At 37.7% G+C, this 24,030-nt stretch overlaps 1 protein-coding gene across 1 annotated transcript in view; it reads right to left on the bottom strand.

The window, feature by feature from the left end:
• The window catches only part of TMEM135 (transmembrane protein 135), a 159,897-nt gene that overhangs the window by 14,931 nt on the left and 120,936 nt on the right, over positions 1-24,030 (bottom strand). Inside the window, exons 7-9 of the mRNA XM_038152078.1 lie at positions 3,782-3,823; positions 2,406-2,552; positions 173-242 (exon numbers count right to left, since the gene is read on the bottom strand). Coding sequence (XP_038008006.1) covers positions 173-242; positions 2,406-2,552; positions 3,782-3,823 — 259 coding nt within the window. The remainder of the gene's footprint in view (positions 1-172; positions 243-2,405; positions 2,553-3,781; positions 3,824-24,030) is intronic.

Here is a 24,030-nt window from a genome sequence, read left to right as displayed (position 1 = left end):
AACCCCACCACCGCCCCGTCCTAAATTGAGAAAATCTGTTTTCTGGCTTGTCACATTTTCAATAGAAGAAGAATGAGTAACAGGCTCATTTCTCACTTCCTAAGCATATGCTTTTCCCGACTTTTACCCCTTCTTTGCCAGAGTTTGTCAATCCAACTTTTTCTGCACTTACTTTAATACAGTATGAGATGCAATTATCTCCATAGTGTTTACAGCATCTATGCCTTGGGCCATGTTTGCACCTGCAAAAAGCATAATGAAACACGTATTAACTTGTAGCTGTTTTCAGCGTCAGCGACAGAGACTTCATAAATTTTTCTTGCCTAAAAATACATAAAGTGCTATTTGCCCAGCACTCATTCTCCCCATTACCCACTGAAGGGCACTGTGAAGTTTTATGATGCCATAAAAAGACAATAAAAACTAACAATACTTTAGTTGTACACCAAGAAAAAAGTGTCTGCACACTTATTCGGATCCAACCTCTTGCCATGCTGCACATAAAATGCTAAATTAAAGAACAAATTTTCTGCCGTGGTCAACAAGGAGAAGTGATGTGACCTCTCCTGGTTTGTCTCTGCTCCGTGGTACTGGAAGGATATTTGAGCAGGCATCTGTCACCTGTGTCCTTTCATCTTTCACACCATTGTAAGGGTCACAGAAAGGCAATACAGATCATACAAATGCACACCTTGTGAGACTTCTCTCAATTACAAGCCTCTCACTTTTTGGCTATTTCTTCTGCAGTGTAGATTTTATGTAGTTCTTCCTTTGGACCTGAAAATTTGACCTTGAGTATCTAAAACAGACTGGCTTGGGCTGGTGGGATGTGTGTTTTGTACAGTTTCTAGCCCTGCATAATGTAGAATTAAAATAAGTAATTCATACCAGGTCTGAAAATTATATTTTGCTATATCCAAGCATTTAAGATTTAATGTAAAATAAATTACACAATTTATATACTATGTCAAATATCTTGGAAGTTTTGAATCGTGTACTATAAAGTCTAATGGCCATAAATCATCAGTGAGGTCAGTTTATGTAGCAAAATTGTAATGAGAATGTGCTCAGGTTACAGGCATTTAGACTCAATTATATTGAAAAGAACCATATGGAAGAGAAACCAGTGAGAGCATAAAAACTCCATATTGAAAGTTTGCTGAATGTCTAAGTTGGGAGTTTCAAAACCTTAAAAAATTGTTCTTCTCCATCTTCAATCCTTGTATTTAACCAACAATAGAAGAACAATGAACTATCTCTAGCAAACTGCGTCACAGGTATTTAAGACAAAACAGGCATAAGCAATTCAGGTAAAAGCATTTGATTATGGCAGGAGGTGTCCTTTCCTTGTAGGTCTTTTGCTGCCTAACATAGTCATGCCTGAAAATCCATTGATGATTTCCCTCATATTTTTCAACTAAAACCCACAGCAAATCATAGGAAGTCACCATGTGATGGGGATCAATTCATGTTCGCTCATCATTTGAGCAAGTAAAATAAGCCACTACTGTGAGTACACTATGCACTTGGAAGACTCCCTCCTACATGACAGCAGGTAGAGATTTGGTCATGAAACTGCTCTAGAAGAGGTCAATGGAAGTGAAGATTCATAGGTTTCATATGAATATACCCCCAACCCATTTTTTATTCCATCCTTCTTGTAAATGAATGATTCCTCGTGGTATCCAGTGTGCCTGAAGCAGAGGAATCAGTCATAGCAGAAGTAAGTCATCTGAAAATATCAGACTAAAAAGCTCACTGCTCTCCCTTCTTTAAGCTCATACTAAAAGAAAGTGAATTGGATCCTGTAGACAGGGGGACACCCACCTTGCCTAACTTCAGATGTCTAGATCGGGCCTCGGGTAAAACAGTTTTAGACTCACTCTTTGCTTTGCAATTTTCTATCCCCAGACAGCAGAGGCAGCCCACATGCCATCAATCCTCTTATTAGGTAGTTCTCCTCTATGCAATACAGGGATGTAGGTCCCCCAAAGACTATGTTACAGACACGTATGGTGACGTAAGTAAGATCTGCTGCTGTGCAATTTTTCTCCTTAACAGTACCACTAGTTCCAGCAGAAAAATGCCATGAACTGGTTTTGCTGAAAACTGCAGAAAAAGCAACCACCATCCTGCACTCATCATGGACTGAATTTGCTCTCCCTTGTTAGACAACTGCATGTTGAAAGTCATAGCTATGACATACAGGTCTTCAAGTTTTGCTTCCATCAGAGTTCATCAGTTGCCACTATTAACTACCTAGTAAAAATGAAATAGAAAAACACTGAAATGCAAAGCAGAAGCATTACAAAACATTGTCAAATGCAACATAACAGACATTAAAGTGCTCTATATAACAATGATTCAATTTTTTTTTTGTTTTTCTTTTGGGTTTTTTTACTCACACTTTGTCCATGAGCTTTTTTGTTAGTGCCAGTATGTTCATTGGCTGTGATACTTTTTCACTATGTTTGATTTTTCTATCTGTTTTTGAAAATGCTACTTCAGGTGAAAAAGAATGGGTGGGGATTTCTTCTTTCCCTACAATGAACCTGAAAGAAAAAAGCGAAACAGAACAAAGCAATTATATAAATAATTCAAAGAAATACATGAAGTCCTGTATAAGCCCCTACGTCTTAGACTAGATTGAAGTTACTCCCAGGTCTGTAAAAACTCATCTTATATAGCTGCTAAACCTCCTATTTCTTCAGAGAGGATCACTCCATTGACCTGTATTTAAAGATATACTTAAGCTAGAGGATGCAATTGATGCTGGGAATTTTTTAAAACTAAAAATAAAAACATCAATAAGGAAGTTCACCTCTCAGACAAAGGAAGAGCACTAAGTAAGAATATAAAAATATCTCAATTCTCTCCAGCAAAATGGGGTTGCATAAAGGTTGATTATTATTACAATATTTTTATAAAATATAAATTTTGCAGTATCTTCAAAATGTTTTCGCTTCCACTAAAAGCATCAACTTTGTTTTGCTTGGCCTCACCTTCAGCCTTCTTTCTTCACCCAGAAGTTGATATTGCCAATATACTGGCTCATCTTAGATGTAGAATTACTGAGTATCAATGGCAAGGGAGGACACAATGGCAAAATGTTTCCTAAAACCATGCACTATAATCCAAGTTACACTGTAACTTGGCAGTAATGAAGATATAAAAACTTTGTCATTCTGTAATGCAGCAAATAAGATCCAGGTAAAAACACAGCAGCCATTTGCTTCCAGGAAAATATGGGTTATCATGAATCCCAGTTTTAGAAAGACAGAATATAAGTGCTCCTTCCAAAACATGCAATCATATGTCTGAGTTTCCTTTACTACCAGTCCCAAATATGAAAGGATTTCTCTCTTGCTAGCACATAAAGAGGAAACTGCCTCAAGCTACACCAGAGGAGGTTTAGATTGAATATTAGAAAAATTTCTTCTCTGAAACGATTGTTCAGCATTGGAACAGGATGCCAAGAAAGTGGTGGAGCCACTGTCCCTGGAAGTACATAAAAGACATGTAGATGTGGCATTTGGGAACATGTTTTAGTGGTGGACCTGGCAGTGTTGGGTCTAAGGTTGGACAGCATGATCTTAAAAGTCTTTCTAATCCAAATGATTCTATGATTATGCCTTCTTCAAATTATGTTGTATACCCAAAAGTTGGACAAATTTTAGAGCAGCATGATTTTTCTTCGGAATAATCTTTTCTTACAATGCGGCTGCCACTGTGCATGATTCCTCAAAATCTTGTCTTACATAGTTACAGAAACTTTACTTACTTTAGTGCAGAGTATGTAAATCCTTTCAAGCCATCTTTGCACCTGAAAGACAAAAACATAAGATTTCTCTATAATGGGCTGCTGGCAATATAAAGTGTTACAGATTAAATATGGCATAGAAGGGCTGTGGAGGAACACCAGCTTTTCATTAACAAAAAACAGCACGTTTACAACAACTCTGTGGTTATCCTTGATTCCCAGTTGTCACCACAGCCTTGGGACATCTCTGAAACAAAGGACACAGCATCAAATGCCAGTGCTTCTCTTTTTTATCCGAACCAAGAGTGGAGAAATTTTTAAAGGATGGTAACAGAACAACTGGAGCAACAATGCAAGATGGCAAAGAACTGTTGCTTTATGGAAAAGCAGTCATGATGAGTTTAACAAAACAGAAGTTTTACTGCAAGGAGAGAAAGGAGGGTTGGATCTCAATGAAACACCCACCCTTCTTGTGAAAAGCTGCAGGGAATAGTTTGTCTGACTTTGAGATAAACTGTTGTACTTTGCAAAGTGCTGATCTCTGCAGTTTCTTACTTTAAGCAGACTCTTAATCTGAAAGTCCTAGTTTTTCAATTATACAGTCAGGGGTTGCTCTCATTCTGAGCTTGATAGTATGTATATATATAATATATATCTGTTCTTACCAACTATAGGGTTCCTTTTTTGAAGAATGACCTCAGCAAGGAGCCCACATTTGGCTATGAAAGATTTGGGTTATTGACTTTTTTTCTGTCCAGGACACAATGAAAGGAGCTGAAGCTTGCAGCTGCTACTGATTCCTCCTGAAAAACCATGTAAATAGCATAGGAGAGAGGAGATATTTGTGTTTTCTCCCTTTTTCTTTTTGTAGAATTGCATGGGGAATACATGATGGTAAAAATGTATTCCTGACACAGTACACAAAGCACAAACTAGTAACTTATCAACACCACCATTTCAAGAGCATACCTACTCTAAGGGAAGGCCGGACAGCAGTCGCAAAAGCTTTGTAAACAGAAGCAGCTGATGACAACCCTTTGCCTTCCACCTGCAGAGACCACATTGTCCCTGGAAGTGCTGTGCCCACACCCTTCAAGAGCACGTGACACCATCTCCCAAAAGGCTCCGTGCACGGTCAACATGTACTACCAATGGCTGGATATATGCAAACAGCAGGAAAAACATATCAAATCAAAGATGTTCACAAATGAAGAAAGTCTTGCTTTGTTCTGGCAGGGGAGTGCCTGGTGCAGAGCTGGTAAGACATCACAGCACTAAACACTCCTGGGAAATTCTTCCCAAGGTTACGACCTTCAACGCATATGTTTCCAAGGACTTGGTTTTGTCAGCATGTGCACAGTTACACACAGCACCAAAAAAATCATTGCAAAGAGTTTGTCTTTTAAAATGACTGCAGTTAAAATACTGGTCACATATTTACGATATACAGGGATTCAAAGTAAATACGTAAAAATAAAATTGCTCATTGTATCTTTAATTAACATAGAATTTTGAAACCAAAGACATGTGGTAATTTTACTTGTGATTCTTTACCCACACATACAATTCAGAAGCTGAAACACTGTCACAGCACTTTTACAGAACGATGGACTCAAAGATGGGTTGAAAATTAAATGATGAACTGAAAAAATCAGCTTAGCCCTGAGATCACAGTGAATCACTGGCAGAAGTCCAGAGTCCAAATGCACAGGTTTAATACATACCCCACTTCATCCCCAGTACCATGATCCAGTTTTCTAAGTTTGATTTTAAACCTGCAGCTGACTGTAAGTTAAATGCCCTTTGAGTGAAGGGAGTCCAACACATTATGCCTGCAAGCCGCCAGCTCATGAATAGGGCTTTAGTTTCTACTTTTCCAGTAAATTAAAACCATACACAAACTGCAAACTAAACATGCACATAAGTGTTTCTAGAATAATATCAGAACAGAAAAGTAATCACTGTATGGCCATAATTATGTTTTCTCCTTAATAATTCCGATGCAACTACACTTCCAGTTGCAAGTGTTCAATGATTCCTTTACTGCACCACCAGATGTCCCTGCCCAGCTGTGCTCAAAGCACCCTAATGTATTCTATCCCACAACTCATTTCCTTCAAACTGACCCTAAAGAAAATATCAAATCCTTTCTTCACTAATATTGAAAATCAGAAATCTGAATCACCAAAAAAGAAAACAGCACTCCAGCTCCCTACTTTTTTTCTCCAAGAAACAAAAAATATTTCTAATGTCTATTCTAATTACACAGAAAAGTCAAGTCTATGCAGAAAGTATTTAGTGTATTGGAATTTTATTAGCTATGCTTACTTTTCTTATTTTTTTAGTTGTTCTGTGTATTTTTGTTCTGTGTATTTAGAGCTACAGCTATGAATCTCCCTGAAAAATACATCAAAGTTAAATATATAGTTCAGTAAGGAAGTGACACTAAAGACACAAGGAGAATTTTTCCCCCTTAACTTCCTATTTAATTTTTAAAAAGAAAAAGTGCAATTAAGCTTTTAAATAAAATTTAATTAGTGTTGCTTGCTGTTTAAACTATCTCCTGTAAAACCATTCTGCAAAACTAATGGGTGTGCGGAAAAATTGTTTATTAAGGGCTTTATAAACAGGAGTCCTAGAGAAACAATACTTGCAGTCAAGAGTAATTCTCTGGCATGGCCATTTTGCTCTTACAAATGAAGAGGCAACCAACAACAAAACTGTACTTCTAATTTTTTGTTTTACATCATGGATAATGAATTCACTATATTTAAGGCTTCAAAATGCTGGTCTAGAGATTGAAATGACCTTTTTTATTCACTCACTAGCTACACAACACTGGCAGCTACCAAAAAAGACGTACACACTGGCTTCAAGCACACTCATTTTTCTGGGGGGGTGTTGGGGGGAGGTTCTGACAACCCCCTTGCAGAGACATCACAAATTCAGTGACTGGCCTCAACAGTGACTGCTAAGGTACAACACTGGCTGTACATGGCACGTTTCACAAACACCTGGCTGCTAATAACTGAACTAAGAGTAATGATTTGCTTCATGCAGCCACTAATTGGTAATAATAATGCCACCACTAATTGGTTATAATAACTTTTACTCAATGCTTCATTGCTCAAGGGGTGAAAAAGCCTGCACTCTGCTGCTGACCCCCACGAACTACTCAAGCTTCAAACGAGCCTAGTACAATACATTACATGTGCCTAGCACGGCAGACACCTCTGAGAGGAGAAAAATCTAAATAGTGAATTGTAAGGGTTTTTTTAAGGATACTGTTCAACTTGCAAAGCTTGGGTATGATAACAGAGTTGTATGGCATCAGAGGGACTTGGTGTAGCTTACTTACCCTTCTGCAAAAGCATCTAGTGATAGGACAAGGAGGACAGGCTTCAAACTGAGGGGGCAGGTTTAGATTAGATATTAGGAAGAAACTCTTCACTGTGAGGGTGATGAGGCACAGGTTGCCCAGAGAAATTGGGAATGCCCCATCCCTGGCAGCATTCAAGGCCAGCTTAGACATACCTTTGAACAACCTCATCTAGAGGAAGGTGTCCCGGCCCGTGACAATCATTAAGGTTCCTTCCAAACCAAAACAATCTACTGCTCTGTTTCCCACCACCCTGAATGTCCCAGGGACCAAATTCCATTCTGCAGGGGGGCAACACCGTTTTCTGCCCAGCAAGCAGTAATTTAAATGGTGCATAATTTGGCTACATTTTCCCATCAGATGGGGACTGTCCCGGGTACAAAGCCAAGAGTGCCAGTGACTTTGCCAGCTGTCCCTGCTGGCACCATGTACCTGATCACACAGCAGAAATGCTCTGCTCCATTCCAGCTTTTGTTTGGCCAGAGCTTGTGTTTGGTTGGAGCCAAAGGAACAGAAGAATCAAGGAGCCAAGGCAATAAATTTGGATTCTCAAAATTCCCCTGCTGGGACTATTCTGGCACATGAGCAAATAGGGTTGATTTAAATCGTGCATATTTATAAGATAAATTTAACTTATGGCCACACACATTTATTTTTTCATAAAGAAAACAGCAAAAGTGGAATAGAGCCAAGGCGTGATACAAACTATACTTCCAACAAGACATGAACTAACTGTAATTATGTTTGTATATGTAAAGAGGTGCTGTACAAGAGTTAACTGTACTCTCCCTCCATCCTGCGGGAAGAATTTCCCACACTGAACTGCAAGCCTGGATGCCAGCAATTATATTTTGGGGTTTTTTATTAGTATGTCTGTTTTGGGGTTTTTTATTAGTATGACTTGTCATAGCTCTTCTCAAGATTTCCTCTGTGACCAATAAATATACACTGCACAAGAAACCTTCTGAGGGAAGGTCACTTTTCACCCACGGAACTGGTAAGCAGAAAGCAGCTCACAGTAGTAACAACATGCCATGTTTAACAACATCCCCACAGTGCTTATGGTATCCTTCAGGGTAAGAGTAAATTAGAAACTCTTACAGGCAGAGCTCTCATTATGGCCACGTAAGAAGGAAGCACTTCAAGCACAGGACATGTGTTAGCATTTTACTGCAGCACCTCTGCCTGTGAAGACTGGTCAGGGGGACCATGTTTCCACATTAAGGTGTCTTCTTTATGGAGAAGGAAGGATCATACTGATGAAATAGGACTGTGTCTGAACATGCCAGCTGTACCTCTTGCTACTAAATCCCTTGCTTTTAGGAATTAAAGGCTATCTAGAGTATTTTGTGACCTATGCTGATCTCTAGAAGATAATTAATTTTCAAGTTGCTTAGAGAGGTTACTATATCTCCCTCTCGTTTTTCAGCTGGACTCCATGATTTTAAATGATTCATTCCTCATCCTCTCCCCAGTGTTGAAGTCAACAGCAACAGGTGCCATTTTTCTGAGATGTCTTCTGTATCTATTTCTCTTCTTCCTTTTCCATCTTCTCTTTTGCCCTTTCTTCCTACAAGTTGAACTGCTCTTCCACATTTCCCCCCAGCTGTCCTTTAAATGTTACTCTCGAAAGCACATTTCTCTTTCCTAAGAAAAACTGCACTGAAGAAATCCAGATGTAAATGTATGGGAAAAAATTATTCATTCCCAGATTCTCTCTTCTGTGAATTTCCGCTTTTATAGATTAAACATATATTTTCTTTCTATTTTTACATACAGATCTTACCTATTCAAGCCAGAACTGTGAAAAAAAATAGAAGGTGCAATTATAAGCAAAAAATCTAATCTCCTATCCCATGGAAAACATGCAGCTTTTGGAAAACATGTTAGAAATCCCATTAAAAACAACTGAAATCAGAGGAGTTGTAGTTTATGAAAATTATACTTCAAACTTTTAAATGTACAAAGGTAACCAGGATCAAAATTCAGTCAGAAGTCTCATAACTTGTGCTTCCAAATCAGATAGCTAACTTCTGCATGTTTAACTAAAACACTAAAGAATGTATCCATGGCATTTCTTTTAGTTGAGCCTGAAGTATAAAATGAACTTTTGAAAAGGGCATGGTTTTGCAATCATTACATACAGTGAATATAAAATCGTATTTTATAAAAAAGTAAATGAACAAAGAAACAGTAAATAGGGACAACATTCAAGGAGAAGGATGAGATTAGCACCATGGAGGACATACATTATTTTTTTCTTGATGAAAGTTGAATGCATAATTTCCAATACTTGGAAAGAAAACGTGCATGGAAATGACAAACCATGTAGTCAACAATGACCTATGGTCCCATTAAGCTCTCTGATGTAAATCTAGAGAATTACATTTTAGAACAAAAATACTGCAATTCTGCAAAGAATGTGACACTTCAATTAAAAAGAAAGTTGTTTATATTGAAGTTAAATTACAATACTGGAGTCAGAGTTGTAAACCAAAGTTGTTATCAATCAACTTCACATCTGATTGTTAATCAAGTTTTCTGTTATTGTCAAACTGAAGTCAGATTTCTAGTGATGCTAATTATCCTACTACTTACAACACTCTCATTTCTTCAGAGGTTAGCACTTTCTGAAATGTGCAAGTAACTGCAATTTCAGTAGGTCTAATTTCTCTCAAAAGATCTTGTAAATGACAAAAAAAAATTTGTTTAGCTGGATGCAGATGTTCCATATCTTTTTGTACCAACAATGTTGTGCTGTGGGTTCAGGAGCAACAACTGAATCAATCAGGTGGCCACGTTCCCATCTCAAAATCCTTCATCAAAGCCCCTGCCTCACACAGCTAATAGAAGAAGCCAACATAGAACCACAGAACAGTATGGGACAAAAGTACCTTTAAAGATCCTCTAATCCAACACCCCTGCCAAGGATAAGGACACCCTCCACTGGATCAGGTTCCTCAGAGCCCCATTCAGCCTGGCTTTGAATGTTTTCAGCGATGGGACATCCACCACCTCCCCTGGGAAACTTCTGCCAGTGTCTCACCACCTTTATAATAAAACATTTCTTTCTTATATCCACTCTAAATCTACTCTTTTAGTTTAAAACCATGAACTCTTGCCCTGCCACTACAGGTTCTATTAAAAAGTCTGTCTCCACCCTTCTTATAAATCCCCTTTAGGTAGTGGAAGGTGCTCTAAGGCCTCCCAGGAGCCCTCTCTTCTCCAGGCTGAACAACCCCAACTCAGCTTGTCACAGCAAGGGTGCTCCAGCCCTCTGATCATCTTTGTGGCCTCTTCTGAACTTGCTCCAACAGGTATGTGTCTTTCCCATGCTGAGGACTTCAGAGCTGAATACAGTTCTCTAAGCAATTAAAAAAGCTGACGAAAAAATGAAATTAAAGATTTGTCTGCTTAGTTAAATTGATTTGTTGAATTTTGCAAAGTGATGTAATTTTTCCACTATTCAATTTTGACCTTTTTCTTACAAGTGTTTTAACAAAATACAGCAACCTTCTGTTAAAGCAAAACCCAAACACTCTCTCCAAAGCAGGCACAGAACAAAAATAGGAAATGGAAAAAACCCCTGGAGACATGAAGATGGGAAGTCAAATTGTCTCTAGAGGCATGAGGACACAGAGAAATGTACCTTGACACGTGTTCAAAGCCACGTCCACCTCTGGAGCCAGGGCTGCACTGATGCTGTCTCATTGTTGTTAGAACAATGAGTCAGTCACTAATGGGACATGCTGTTACAAGATTACAAAACAAATAATCCTTAAACTCACAACGGGTTTTGCTCATTATTAAATAATAGTGGCACCTGCAGTGATTCTATCTTAGAAGGAGACTTGTGCTAAATTTATCTACTGCTAAATTTTCCTCTGGCTTATTCTTATGGCTCTTTGCAAATGGAAAAAAAGAAGAAGAGAAGAAAAAGTAAGAGGCTAAATTTGCTGGAACTGTTTTTTGTAAACATACTTAATGCTCTTTGCAGATGATTCAAAATTTCAGTGAGCTAAACCTCTCTCATTGATTGATTAGTTCACGCTCTATGGATACAATATCTGATTTTCCCAAATGATCCTGTAATTGGATTTGAGGGAAAGGTTTGGCTGTTTGCTTTGTTTCAATTTGGGGAAAATGTGATTAAAAGAAGAAAATCCATTTATATTTTTGCATTTATTAATACTATCTCTGACATTTAATAACATATATGATCAGGATAAATTTATAATGAAATGAAAAGTCATAAAAATATTTTCAAGAAATTATCAATCATTCTGAATGTGCCCAGGCCATTGCTGAGCTAGGATAGAGAATGAAGATCAGTGAGTTATTTTTAGTACATTAACTTGATTTGAGATCTTCACTCTATTATTCAGAAATATTTTTAATTCTGTATAATGCAGAATGTTGCCAAAATCAAGACTGTTACAAGTATTTAGCCATAAGCATTAGGACAACATCACCTGGTTGTTACACACAAACAAAATGACTATGTTGCAAAGTTTGTTGAAATTCAATTTCTATTTCTTTGTGATGATGACTGCTCCTTGCAGATTTAACCACTGACCTAGAGTTCACACCCACATCTCCAACATGAATGCTGTGGTATTTGCCTCTGATGCTTTTAAGTACCATAGGAAGTCTTGAAATGACATTAAAATGTAGAATCTGTTCTGGAAGGACCACATAGTGAATAAAGTGTTTGTGCACAGCCTCAAGAAAACACTATTTGGAAAACCAAATTTCAGTGCAACCACAGAAATCCACTCCTGAGTAACTCCCTTGCTGGCTTACACTTCAGCTAGAGACCACATTTTACTCTAACATAACAGTTTTATTTAAAATTACTACAGTGCTGGTCAGTTAGATCATGTTTTTAGTGCTGCACATCCAGGTGCAGTATTTGGAATAGAAAGTTGCATCACCAAAAAAAATCCCAAAAGAACCAAAAGGACCAACTTGAGAGACTGGTCATGAGACTGGGAGTGACCTGACACAAAGCCCAAGCCTACAGGTCACAGTCAGAGGGAGGATGTGTCACTTCTGTGATGGACAAAGCCTGTTATTTCTTCTTCTAATAATCACATAAATATGGCTTCTGAACATCTGTAATTGCTTCCAATTTTGATTTTTGGAAAAAACAATTTTTAAGAAAAAAATTACTCCATATCAAGAATGTACATAATCATCCAGATAAAACAGAATATTTCCTCAAAAATACAAAGAAAAATAAAATTAATTATTTTACACTGAATACTTGCTGCAGTTAACTAATTTAAGCAAGAACATGGTACTTATGAAAATAATCTACCAAAAATTATTGCTGGAAAGTTAAATGCTGTTGGTATCCTTTAGATCAGTAGAACCTCTTGCAATTATTTCACTTCGCAAATATACCACATCTGCTTTTGTCAGCTACAAAGTATGTAGCATAATCTGAATTTTCCTGGCATTCCTAGAGAAGGCCAGGTACAGACTGATTGTGAGCCAGCAAAGTGACCTCAATACTGAGAAAACTACATAACTGTGGGATGTTTAGTTATTTTTAGAAAAGACAGTGCTAAACACAAACTATGGTACTGTCTGGGAAAGGAGGAATTAGACAAAACTGCAATTCAACTGGCTTCCTAAGGAGGAAGGTTGTACGTAAATAGACCCTGTAAGCACCTGGAAGACAATCATGAGGACATGACTAACAATGAATATATGCTTATAAAAAAATCCTTGTAACACTGGGTCACATTTTGTGACGAGGAATGTAAAGTGATATGTGTCATATGCTATTGACTTAATTCAGGGTTTGGACCTAAAGCATGTGGCATTTTCTTACAATAACAACCACAGAAACATAATCTAATGGAAGATAGCTAGAATGAATACAAATGTGGTTAGACAAGTGTAGTGAGAGAACAGTTGTCAATGGCTTGCTGAAAAACTGAAAGGACAGACCAAGCGGTATTCCACAAGGACCAATTCTGGATGTCTGCTACTCAGCAATTTCAGTAGTGAGAGTGGTGACAGAGAAAAAAGTGCATGCCTATTACATCTGCGGATAAAACTGAGCAGAAAAGGGCTACAAGGGCTGCTAAAAGGCTGAGAGAGTTGGGGTTGTTAGCCTGGAGAAGACTTTGGGGAAACCTTATATCACCTTCTAATATCTAAAGGGGTTACAAGAGAAACAGAGTGGGGCTTTTTAGAAAGACATTTAGTCTTAGGATGCGAGTTAGTAAATTTAAACTGAGAGCAGGTTTAGATTAAATACTAGGAAAAAAAATTTTTGTGAGCATGGTGAGACACTGTTGCAGGTTGCCCAGAGTCAAGCTGGATGGGGCTCTGAACAACCTAGTTTAGTGGAAAGTGTCCCTGCCTATGGCAGTGGGACAGGAACTATATGATCTTTAAGGATCTTTTCAACACAAACCACTCTGTGATTCTATGATTTTATGAAGTGGAAGTCACTGGCTCAGAAAAAAACCCAGGATGCTATTCATCAACTGCATGTGCATTGTATATATGGAGAAACAATCAACTACACAAATACAGGATAAGACCTGTGAAGCATTAAAAAGCAAAAGCTGATTTGGGATGCAAAAGAAAGGCTACAACTTGCAAAACACTGAATTATCTTGCTCTATTGTATTTATCAAGCTTTATCAGCTGAAATAAATTATTTTGTGCATCACAAAAGAGAATAGGGTAGAGGGAGACAAGGGGGAGAAAAATATAGTATGTGATAAATCTTTGCTACTAAAGTTTGCTACAAAGTAAAGCAAATAATCTGTTTCACTCATGTTTGTGGATGAGAGAAGAAGGAATAGACCAAAATTGTATCAAGATATATTCAACTAGACTCTGTAAAACTCTTATCCAAAAAAATGGCTAAGAATAGATTGCTTAAGGATGTCATGGACTCTCCATTACCGAAGACTTTAAAGAAAAATAAGTCAGATATTTGACATGAATGGGGAGAAAATAAGACAATCTCTCGTGAATTCAAGTCTTTTTATTCTACATTAAAAGACTGAAAAATAGAGCCAGCACTTAAAATAAATGTCCTCACATATCCAGAATTTAAACTCATGGCATAACCTCATTAAGGAGGGAATAGAAAGTGGAGATTCTCTAAAGCTGTTCTGAAAGTTTCTTTGTCCTTGAAAACAAGGTATCACTGCAGTGAATGAAAACCAGAAGGGATCAGCCTATGATCAATCCTTGGTTCCTTCAGCTGAAAAAACCCTCAAAAAATAGTAAACAAGAGCTAGAAAATATGATTTTAACTTTGAATTCACCTGTTTCATATTGGAATTTTCATTCACTTTTAATGTTCAAGTCACAAATGTAACCGTTTGTCCTCTTAGAATAAAACTAATCTCGCCCTCATTTTACATTTAGCCAGCAAGCTCAATGCACTTTGTTGCTGTTGAAAATATAAAGCCATATAAAAATGGTTTTGCAAACAAACCTTCACATGGCTGCACGTCCCAGCAGGCCTGGGAAGGGAAGGTGTTGCATTATGTTTGTTATTCAAAAGTAAAGGTCAGTTGTAGAGCTTAACTTCATGAAGAAAAACCATGCTAGTCAGTTATCAGCCCAAAGAAGAGGCACAGCCAGGTAAATAAATCCACAGGGACAAAATCCACATCTGGAGAAGCAACATAACTGGCTTGGCTGTGGAACACAACTGTGAGACAGCCGCAGGAAGGCCAGGAAGAACATCTGCCACTACTTCTGTGTTTGATACAAATGTGCAGCCAACTGGAATTAACTGTTCTACTGGTCTGTGCCAGGCACTTTTTTTGAAGGCAATATTTTGTAAGAAACAATGTCAAGTTTGACTAGTAGACCAATGACTCAGTATGAAACTGTGGGCTGTACCTGTACCCATCCAGTTAAGCTGGCCATCCTTCTCTCCTTTTCCTGTGAGTTTTCTTGTACAGAGTGCTTCAGGAGAGATCTTATATTTCTGTTTTGCTTCTGTGTTCTCTTCATAAAGGTTTAGTAAGAATAAATAAACAGGGATTTCCAATGACACGTCTCCTTAATTCCAACAGAAGCACCAAACTAAATATGGCAAAGTAAAGAAAAAGTGAAAAGTGTCGTATGCAAAGGAAATTTTTGGCCCACTTCACCTGCTATTACTCCACATTTTAACAGGAAAGGAAGAAAATCAGCAGACAAAAGATTTGCACCATGTTCCTCCAGCTCTGACAGCCCTCCAGTGAAAAAGTCTAGAGTAATAGCCAGGACATTTGGACTGTTTTCTTCAGGGGATTACATTCCTCCATCTATCTCTTCCCAAGCCAGAACATGTCTTTTTTCAAACTGCACCTGATGCTGACTCATGGACTGCTCTGGACACTGCAAAGCCATGAAAGCAGATTAGACAAGGCTGCTTAATTTTTAACTTGCAGTCATTAGGTGGAGAGGAATCCAAGTTCTAGTGGCATATTCTTGGTGGTTTTTTACTACTTTAATATACTCATCAATGTTATGTGAACAGCGAACCTAACTTCATATGGCAGATGTTAATTCCTGGACCTCTATCATTTTAATTGTTTAAAATGAAGTTATAAAAACTAGCCAGCTGTGGAAAAGATCATTATGGTTTCAGAATTTTACTTGTAATGCAGCAAGAAACTACAGCAAAAGTTTTACTTTCATATGGCAACCACAGTTCAACAAAACTACACTGAAGTCAAGTTATTAACAAGTATGTAAACCAGACAGTACTTAGCAGCTGCATGGTCTTTCATTCTACTCATTACTTGCTAAAATCTAATTAAATTCATTATTTTCCACTGGCTACTAGAAATACAACATTTTTTAAAAACAGTAGTCTTCTACATGTTTCACCCAAAATACACTGATAGTTGAAGATAAAAAATATAAGCACTAGTTAAAGTGGAAGAAATTGAACATTTATGAAATTAGGTAGTCGCATGAATGTGCAGATTCACGGTTCAAATTTTACTATATGCACAGAAGATGAGTTTTGAGATAACTGAAAATAAACTACTTTTCAACAGGATTTAGGAAACCCCCAGCACTTGTGAAAAGAGATGATTAGCACTGTATTCAACCAAGAGCTGACGTTTAAAAAAAAAAGTGAAGAAGCCATGTTTTGAACTGATCTGTTTCAGTCTATGATGCTGAGAATAAGGAAAGGATTCATGGCAAGGATTAGGATGCTACAAATCATATGGAACATATGAATAGGAGTCTGTTTCCATGTATCAATAGGGGTTTAATTTCTGAATGAGAAGCTTAAGCAAGGGCACATTCTTTTGTAAAATATCCCACGGGTTTCCTAGAATACACAGATGTAGTAACATCCTCACTTCTAACTTTACTCAATAGGTTCTTATAAATCCTTGATGAATGTTTAATTTAATTCCTAAAAAAGTAACATATTGGAAATTGTTTTTTGAGAAGGATAATAAAAATAGAAATAAAGTCCATGACAGAGAGAAAACTAAATTCCCTCAACCTAAGAAGAAATATTTATTAAGGAGAACTGCTCATAACTTCTCCAAGTTTGCTACTCTGACTGCTATCTGAAACCATGATTTCCCAGGGGAAAAAGAAAAACCTCAAACCAAAGCAAAACAGCTGGAACACATCCTAGAGATAAAAAATAAATCACTTGCAAGTGAATTCCACTCTCAGAAGCCCCAGTCAGCACTCTATACAAACAACAAAACAAACAAAGCCCAGAAGGAGCATTAGCATCCCTGGTAACTGGTGTCTACTAATTGCAGAGCATCAGGATAGCTTCAGTGGAAAAGGAGAGCCTGAATAGGATTGTCTGATAAATCTACTACCCTCAAACACTCCACATAGTATTCTTGACCCTGTAGGTCACAACCTTTTGCTCCCAAGTCACTCATGCCAAAGGGAATAGAGAGGTTTATCCCATTCTGTTAAGTCCCTGTAATTATTTGTTACAGTTTTAAGTCATCTAGTATTATGTATATAGCAGTTTGGTGAATCACACATGCTCTTTTCAAACAAAAATTCAACAGACAAAATGGATGTAATTTAAAAACCTGTAAAGTAGCCCAAAACTTTACAAGTTTAATTACTTTTATATTTAGCTTGTAAGAATTCTATGTAGTAAACAATTTGTAGCAGACAAATTAGATGTAATAGCCTCCAATTATGTCTAAACCAAACAAATGTGAATTAATTCACAACAGAAGAAGGTTAGAAATTTATCTAAAGTTTAAATTCACAAAGATGGGAAAAACACATACTGACCACAATTGAGTAAGAAAAACAGGGTACCATCAGAGAGCACCATAGTCATAAGTAAGTGTTCACATGTTCACATAGTTTTCATTCTCAAATTTCACACTGCTAACAGTTTGCTGTCAAATATAATATTTCTTTTATGGTGTAATTCAGCTGGAGTCTGCCAAATGCACTGTATAAAAATGATTACTTCACCTTATGAATCACTTTTCATCAGCATACTTTTAAATACAGCTGTGAACTTTTGTTCTAGAGAAAAACAACAATTTGACACTGTTGATTTATCTATGATGGAGGAAAGGGTGGAGCCTGGGGATTTAGGATGTTTTGGGGGTTTTTATATTCACTTATTTGTTCTGTATTTTAAGTATAACTACTTTTATAAATACATTTCAAAATACATAAAAATATGTGCATTGTTAGCTTGCGAAACAACATTAAATTGCATTCAGAGATTAACATGTTCCATAATACGCTTGCAAAAAATTGACATGGGGAATGCAGTCAAGAAAGTTTTGGGGGTCACACTGCAGTCTGGAATATCACTTTGGACTCCATTAGGAAGAACATTTTAGCCATACAGCTAATCCTACTAGCAACGGTAAGGTCTAAATGCCCTAGAGCCATGTCCTCTTAAGGGCCACACCTTGCAAAACATGCAGCTGTATCTAAAACTGGCAGTTTGAAAGGACAAAGTAATCAATGCCTGTCTTACTCATGTCAAATCCCAGTAAGAGTACTTCATTAATTCTTTTCTCATTTTTGGATTCATGATCCATCCCTCTGGGCCAGAAGAAAACACACGCATGAAAGTTTAATATATAAGGAGCAAAGGAAAGTTGATTACAAGCAATCTGCACCAGGAATAGCATTAGTGTTCTCAATAGTGTTTCAGAAAAAGTTTCCATAGAAGTTTTTTTGGTGTTCATTAATAATGTGCACAGAATTACATTATTAAATGAATCTCTGGAACATTATCCTCCAAAATGTTGTGTATTCCTACTATCAGGGCAAATATTCCAGAATTAGGACTGTGATAGAGGCAAGCCACACTGATGTCCAGGCAACTAATGAACCCTGTAGCTACAGCTTTGACAAAGCAGCATGTGCCTTGACACTTCAGAATATTTATGTGGTCAAGTGACAGGGGCTCCACAGAGCACTTGGATGCATACATTTTAGCTCTCACTTGATAAACTGATACAGTTTGATCTAGACTTGGTTCCAGACCTTCTTACGCCTTGCAAATGGGTAAGAGGGGTGGCAGAACACCTTTTCTGACATAGAAGGCTCATGAAGATGCAAGAGACTGTGTAGTGGTGGTGTCAAATAAAAGGACTGAGTAATGCTGCCCCTCTTCATTAAACCTACTGGTTTGCCAGGAGAGATTTCCACAGAGGAGGAATGTATGTACAAATCTGCCAGTGTTTTGTATATTGAAGCCAGAGAGAGAGGCCATGGAGAAAAGACATCTTTTATCTTCTCAGATTTATCCTGCCCTGCTGGAGGATTCAGACTCTCTTACCAGACAAGCATAATACCCTGTTTGTTTTTTGAGGTTTGTACGTGTTTTTTCTTCTTGTTGTTCCATCAATACAGAATTTGCATGGTTACAAACAATAACAACTTTAAAAGTTATACTGAAATTGTGTCCCAAATTAACTTAAACTAAAAATTAACAATCATAGAATTAAAGAATTCTTTGTATCCGAATGTACTTTATAGGTCATCTAGTTCATACTCCTCTATTATAGGCAGGGTCACCTTCCATTCAATCAGGTTGTTTAGAATCCCATTCAGCCTGGCCTTGAACATTTCCAGGGGTGGGGAACTGTTTCCAGGTTTCCACAGCTTCTCTGGGAAACCTGTGCCAGTGCCTCACCACTCTCATAATAAAGAATTTCTTCCTTATATCTAACTAAATCCATTCTCTTTCAGTGTAAAGCCATTCCCCCTTGTCCTATCATTACATGCCCTTGTAAGTCCCTGGAAGGTGCTATAAGCTTTCCCTGGAGCCTTCTCTTCTCCAAGCTGAACAACCCCAACTCTCTCAGCCTGTCTTCGCAGGAGAGGTGCTCCAGCTCTCTGATCATCTTATGACTCCTCTCTGGATTCTCTCCAACAGGTTCACACCTTTCCTGTGCTGGGACCCCAGAGCTGGACACAGCACTGCAGGTGGGGTCTCACCAGAGCAGAGCCGAGGGGCAGAATCCCCTGCCTTGCCCTGCTGACCACGCTGCTTCGGATGGTTGGCTTTCTGGGCTCTAAGGGCACATTGCCAGGACATGTTGAGCTTCTTGTCAAACAATATTCATCAACTTTTTGTCCTGATACATCAAAGCCATGTCTTACACAACTCAGATTTTGAGTATCTGCACACAGTAAGCATTTTTATTGCTACTTTATCTAACTTGCCAGCACATCAAACCATAACTTGATTAACTTCTCTGCCTTCCAGGGCTTTTTTTTCCCATAAAAGTAGATTTCCTTTTTTTGCTATTAATAGTTTAAAAAAATAATCTATACTGAGAAGAGTGCACATAAACAGTTACCCTTTTAGAGACAAGAAAAATACCAGACTTTTAAATACCCATTATTATTGATTAGACAGGGGTTTTTTTATCAACCCCATTCAACTTCAACAGGACAGTGGCAAAGTTGTTTAAGACCTGTTAGGCTAAATCAATTTTGTTTTTTTTCATGAACAGTTAAAGCAACAATTTCTTCCAGTAGCAAAAAAATTCACAGAGCCTGATTTCCGGGAAATGTGCAGAGCAAGCATATTCCATGAGTGCAACACCCTCACGCACTTCTCTGAGGAAGGACCAGGTTCACCGAGGAGCATGTGATCACCAGCACAGCTGTCTTGTCTGCACAACAGCTTACAGTTATGAAAAAAGCAGAATTTTCTGTATCTTTGGGACCTTTACGCTTTACAAATATGACCAAAACTGCTTCTAGGGTTCAAATCTTCCTTAGGAAAGAGACCAGCAGAAACACAAGGGAGTGCTGTGGGTAACATCCTTCCTCCTTTAAAACCAGGTGAAACACAGTTAGGATTTCACTTGCCTAATACATGAGGTCTTACAGTTATCTCCCTTGACAGAAATGATGTCTGTTAAAAGGCTAACCTGAAAAAGATACACTTAAGAAAAACAAACTTTCCCCTACTCTTATCTTTTTTCACATCTCGTCATCTGTTTTTGTGGGAAGTTTCTATTAACATATGTTCACAATATGAATTTCAAAAGTCACATATTAAATTCAATCCATTATATTTTGAAATGGAGAGTCTCATATATCACTTTTTTTACCTTTTTTTGCCCTCAGATTGCCTCATTCTGCCAGCATAAAGCAGCTCAAATTTAAACCCACAGTGAATTTGAAAATCACATCATTTGTTGCTTAAAGTCTCATTTAACGAGCAGTTTTAAAATTTACCTGAGTCATTTTTCTAAACAGATATGGCACAGCTACAGTGTCTCCTCTTTTGCAAAACATTCAAAGAAAGACCACAAAATTATATGAACCACAAGAAAGTGCCGTAGTTTGTTTGCCACAGATTGCCCTAATCAATGCTTTAATGAATTGTGATTATTTGAGCTGTAAGTGCTTTATGAAGAAAACCCACACTCCATAATACATTCATGCAAAAATCGAACCGTGGATGTTTATATAAATTAAATATAATGTACATTATAAATTATTCCTCAGATCCCAGTGTTAGTTGAAAAACCTGAAATACTGCACCAGCTTGCACATTGATGTCTATAAGAGTAAATTCATACATGTATGTCAAAAGAATTATTCACTTTACTGGCAAAAACTGACTTATTTCTCCAAGATGGGTCTCAATAAAATTTCAGAAAATGTAACAATGGAAAATTTGCTGTTGTATGCTGGTTCTTTGGTATCATTTGGATAAAGGATTTTTCTCAAGGTTAACTGAGAAAGAGCTTGTCAGTGACTGCAGCCATCACAACATAAAAGCAAACATTATGAAGACCATATTTCATTTGCAGATAAGAACAGAATGAAACAGTAAAGATTACAATTTGGGACATTCATATTTTTCTCATTCTTTAATGAGGTTCCAAATATCAGAGAAACCTACCTTTTTTCCTTGATGATATTTTTTTAAATGGGGCTTTTTAAACTGGAGAACATCTGGTGGGCCACCCTACAATTCAACAGGGCATGACAGAAAGGCATGGAATTTCATTGAATTTTGTCAAATTCCTTTAAGAAACAAAGTCACCAATGATACACATATATAATATACACACAATTTTTTTTTTTTGGTCTTGTCCTCTAGTAGAGGTACCTGTACTCAGGGATATAATTTGTTAGATGCTGTGCCCATACTGTGGCAACACAGACGTGGCTGGAAGGAGACTGTACTGCAGACCCATTACCTAGAGTAATAGACTCACGCCCATTACCTAGAGTAAACAAACTCAATTCTCAGCAAGGATCCACAATTCTGATAAGCAAATCTTCTTATTCCTTATTCCAAAAACTCATCAGACTTATTTGCTGTGAAGCCTTTCACTAAGGAAGATGTGAAAGAAAGGGAAATTAAAAGGTGGATTTTCCTTTCCTAAGCATTCTGCTGGCCTCAGCAGGCAGCTCAATGCTCAGCTGAATCTATTTAGATTTAAGAGACATAAAACATGGCTTCAGATGTGGGTGGTCTGTGTAATGTCCAAGAATATATGAATTGGCTCACCTTCAAAATAATATTTTGCTGCTTTCTTTTCCTCAAACAATAAATTATATCCACTTTTGCAATAAAATCACGGGGTAGTGTCTAACAATACTGTTCCTCCACATCTACTGCTGGGTGTGTATCGCTGACATCTACCTGCCTCTTCCATTTAAAATAGCAGATCACTTCAGTAAAACTATTATTACAACTGGATGAGCAGATATAAAGCCAGAAGACGCTGGTTTTATACAGTTTCATAAACAGATCAAAAGTTTTTTTTTTCATCATGCCCTAAGGAAAAAAAAAAAAAGGCAGCTCTTCCTCTGTAAAATTAGCTATGTGCAAGGTGTAGCCAGAACTCTGCTGAAGCCAGGAAAAATCTGACAAGAAAGAAAAGAGCATGAAACTGAGTCATGCCATAAATTGCTGAAGAAGTCAATGTATCAAGCTGCTACCTTCTGTAAGACATTTTCTGTTATAAAATCATATTTTTAATAATATGAACATCTGTGTAGTGCTTCAATCATCTTCACAGCACCTCAGGCTTATTTAACACTACATGAGTTCCTAAGTGTAATCCAAAATTAACATTCCACCCAATCCAATCTTGTAAAGTCATACCACCCCTCTAATTATGTGTTTTATAAATACACTGGTTTTAATTTTTATTTTATATTTCATAGTTCCCAATTACAACTAATTTTTACACAAAAAACAATTTTGAAGTCCTAGTAAGCATTAAGAGAATATTTTATCCTTCTGTATTACTGGTATTTCAAAAGTAAATCTGCTAAATAGACTATTTAATTTTCTGAGACCAAAATCCATATTATGTCACCTTTAACAGTGTGGTAAGTATCCATATTAAACTATTAAAATTCCATGCTGCCTGACAACCACCAGTCAAACATTTTATTTAAAGAAACACTGTCATAGACATATGGTTTAAAAAATAGTATTTGGTTTAAGACTGGGGAATTTACCTAAAATCTGGTATTTTCTACAAGTATGTCAAACAACACTTAAATTTATGGGCACTGGCATCCACTAACAGGTTAATTTCACCCTATGCTTTTCAAACAGCTTTGAAACCCAAACAACTTAAATTTAAATGCACCAGAACAGCACCTGCTCTGAGATCCCAACCACACACAGGCAGCAACAGGACTGCTGGGTATTCACCAGACATGCCATTGCCAGAGACCACAGCAGGACATGTGCTGCTCATGAGGGACTCCAGTTGAGCCTAACAGAGGGCTCTGTGCATGCCTGACCTCCACTCAGATCATCACCACTGACAACACTCACTTCTTCAATACTGAGGAATTTCCCATCCCTAAAAGGGATAGGGTAGCCCTTCAGAAAGGCTTCTACATGGCTTCCTCTGTATTTCCTCAACCTACAGCAGTCAGGCTTTAAATAACTTAATCATGTTTTCTCCTGATTGCTTCAAAGACAGAAAGGGAAAATTCCTTCTCTTCCATTCCCCAAAGAAGGATCAGAACCTTCACACCATGGACTACTCAGGAACCAGCTCTGTCACATCTGAATAGATGCTACATCAAACTGTAGATCCTACATGTATATCCTAGGTTCATGACCAACCACACACCCAACCATTATCAGACTGCTTTACACATGGCACGGCCTCATACAAAGACTGCTCCTGTTTCTTGTGGCTACAGCAGATCCATGGGGTTGGTTTGCACCTTCACAAGACATGCTTCACACTCTAAGTGTCATACTCTGCCATTTAGAAGGCACCACTTGAGCACCTTCCTCCAATTAACAGGGCAAAATGCCTGTTTATTAGCAGAACTGAAACACATAATGACCTTAACAAAACAGTGATTTGACATACACTGTCCCCCTGCCCCCAACTACACAAACTATCATTTTTCCATCTTACAAGTCTCTGCAGAG

The sequence above is a fragment of the Motacilla alba genome, chromosome 1, assembly GCF_015832195.1.
Source record: "Motacilla alba alba isolate MOTALB_02 chromosome 1, Motacilla_alba_V1.0_pri, whole genome shotgun sequence".
Lineage (NCBI taxonomy): Eukaryota > Metazoa > Chordata > Aves > Passeriformes > Motacillidae > Motacilla > Motacilla alba.
Note: the sequence above shows the minus strand (reverse complement) of the source record. Positions and strands in the feature narration are given on the sequence as shown.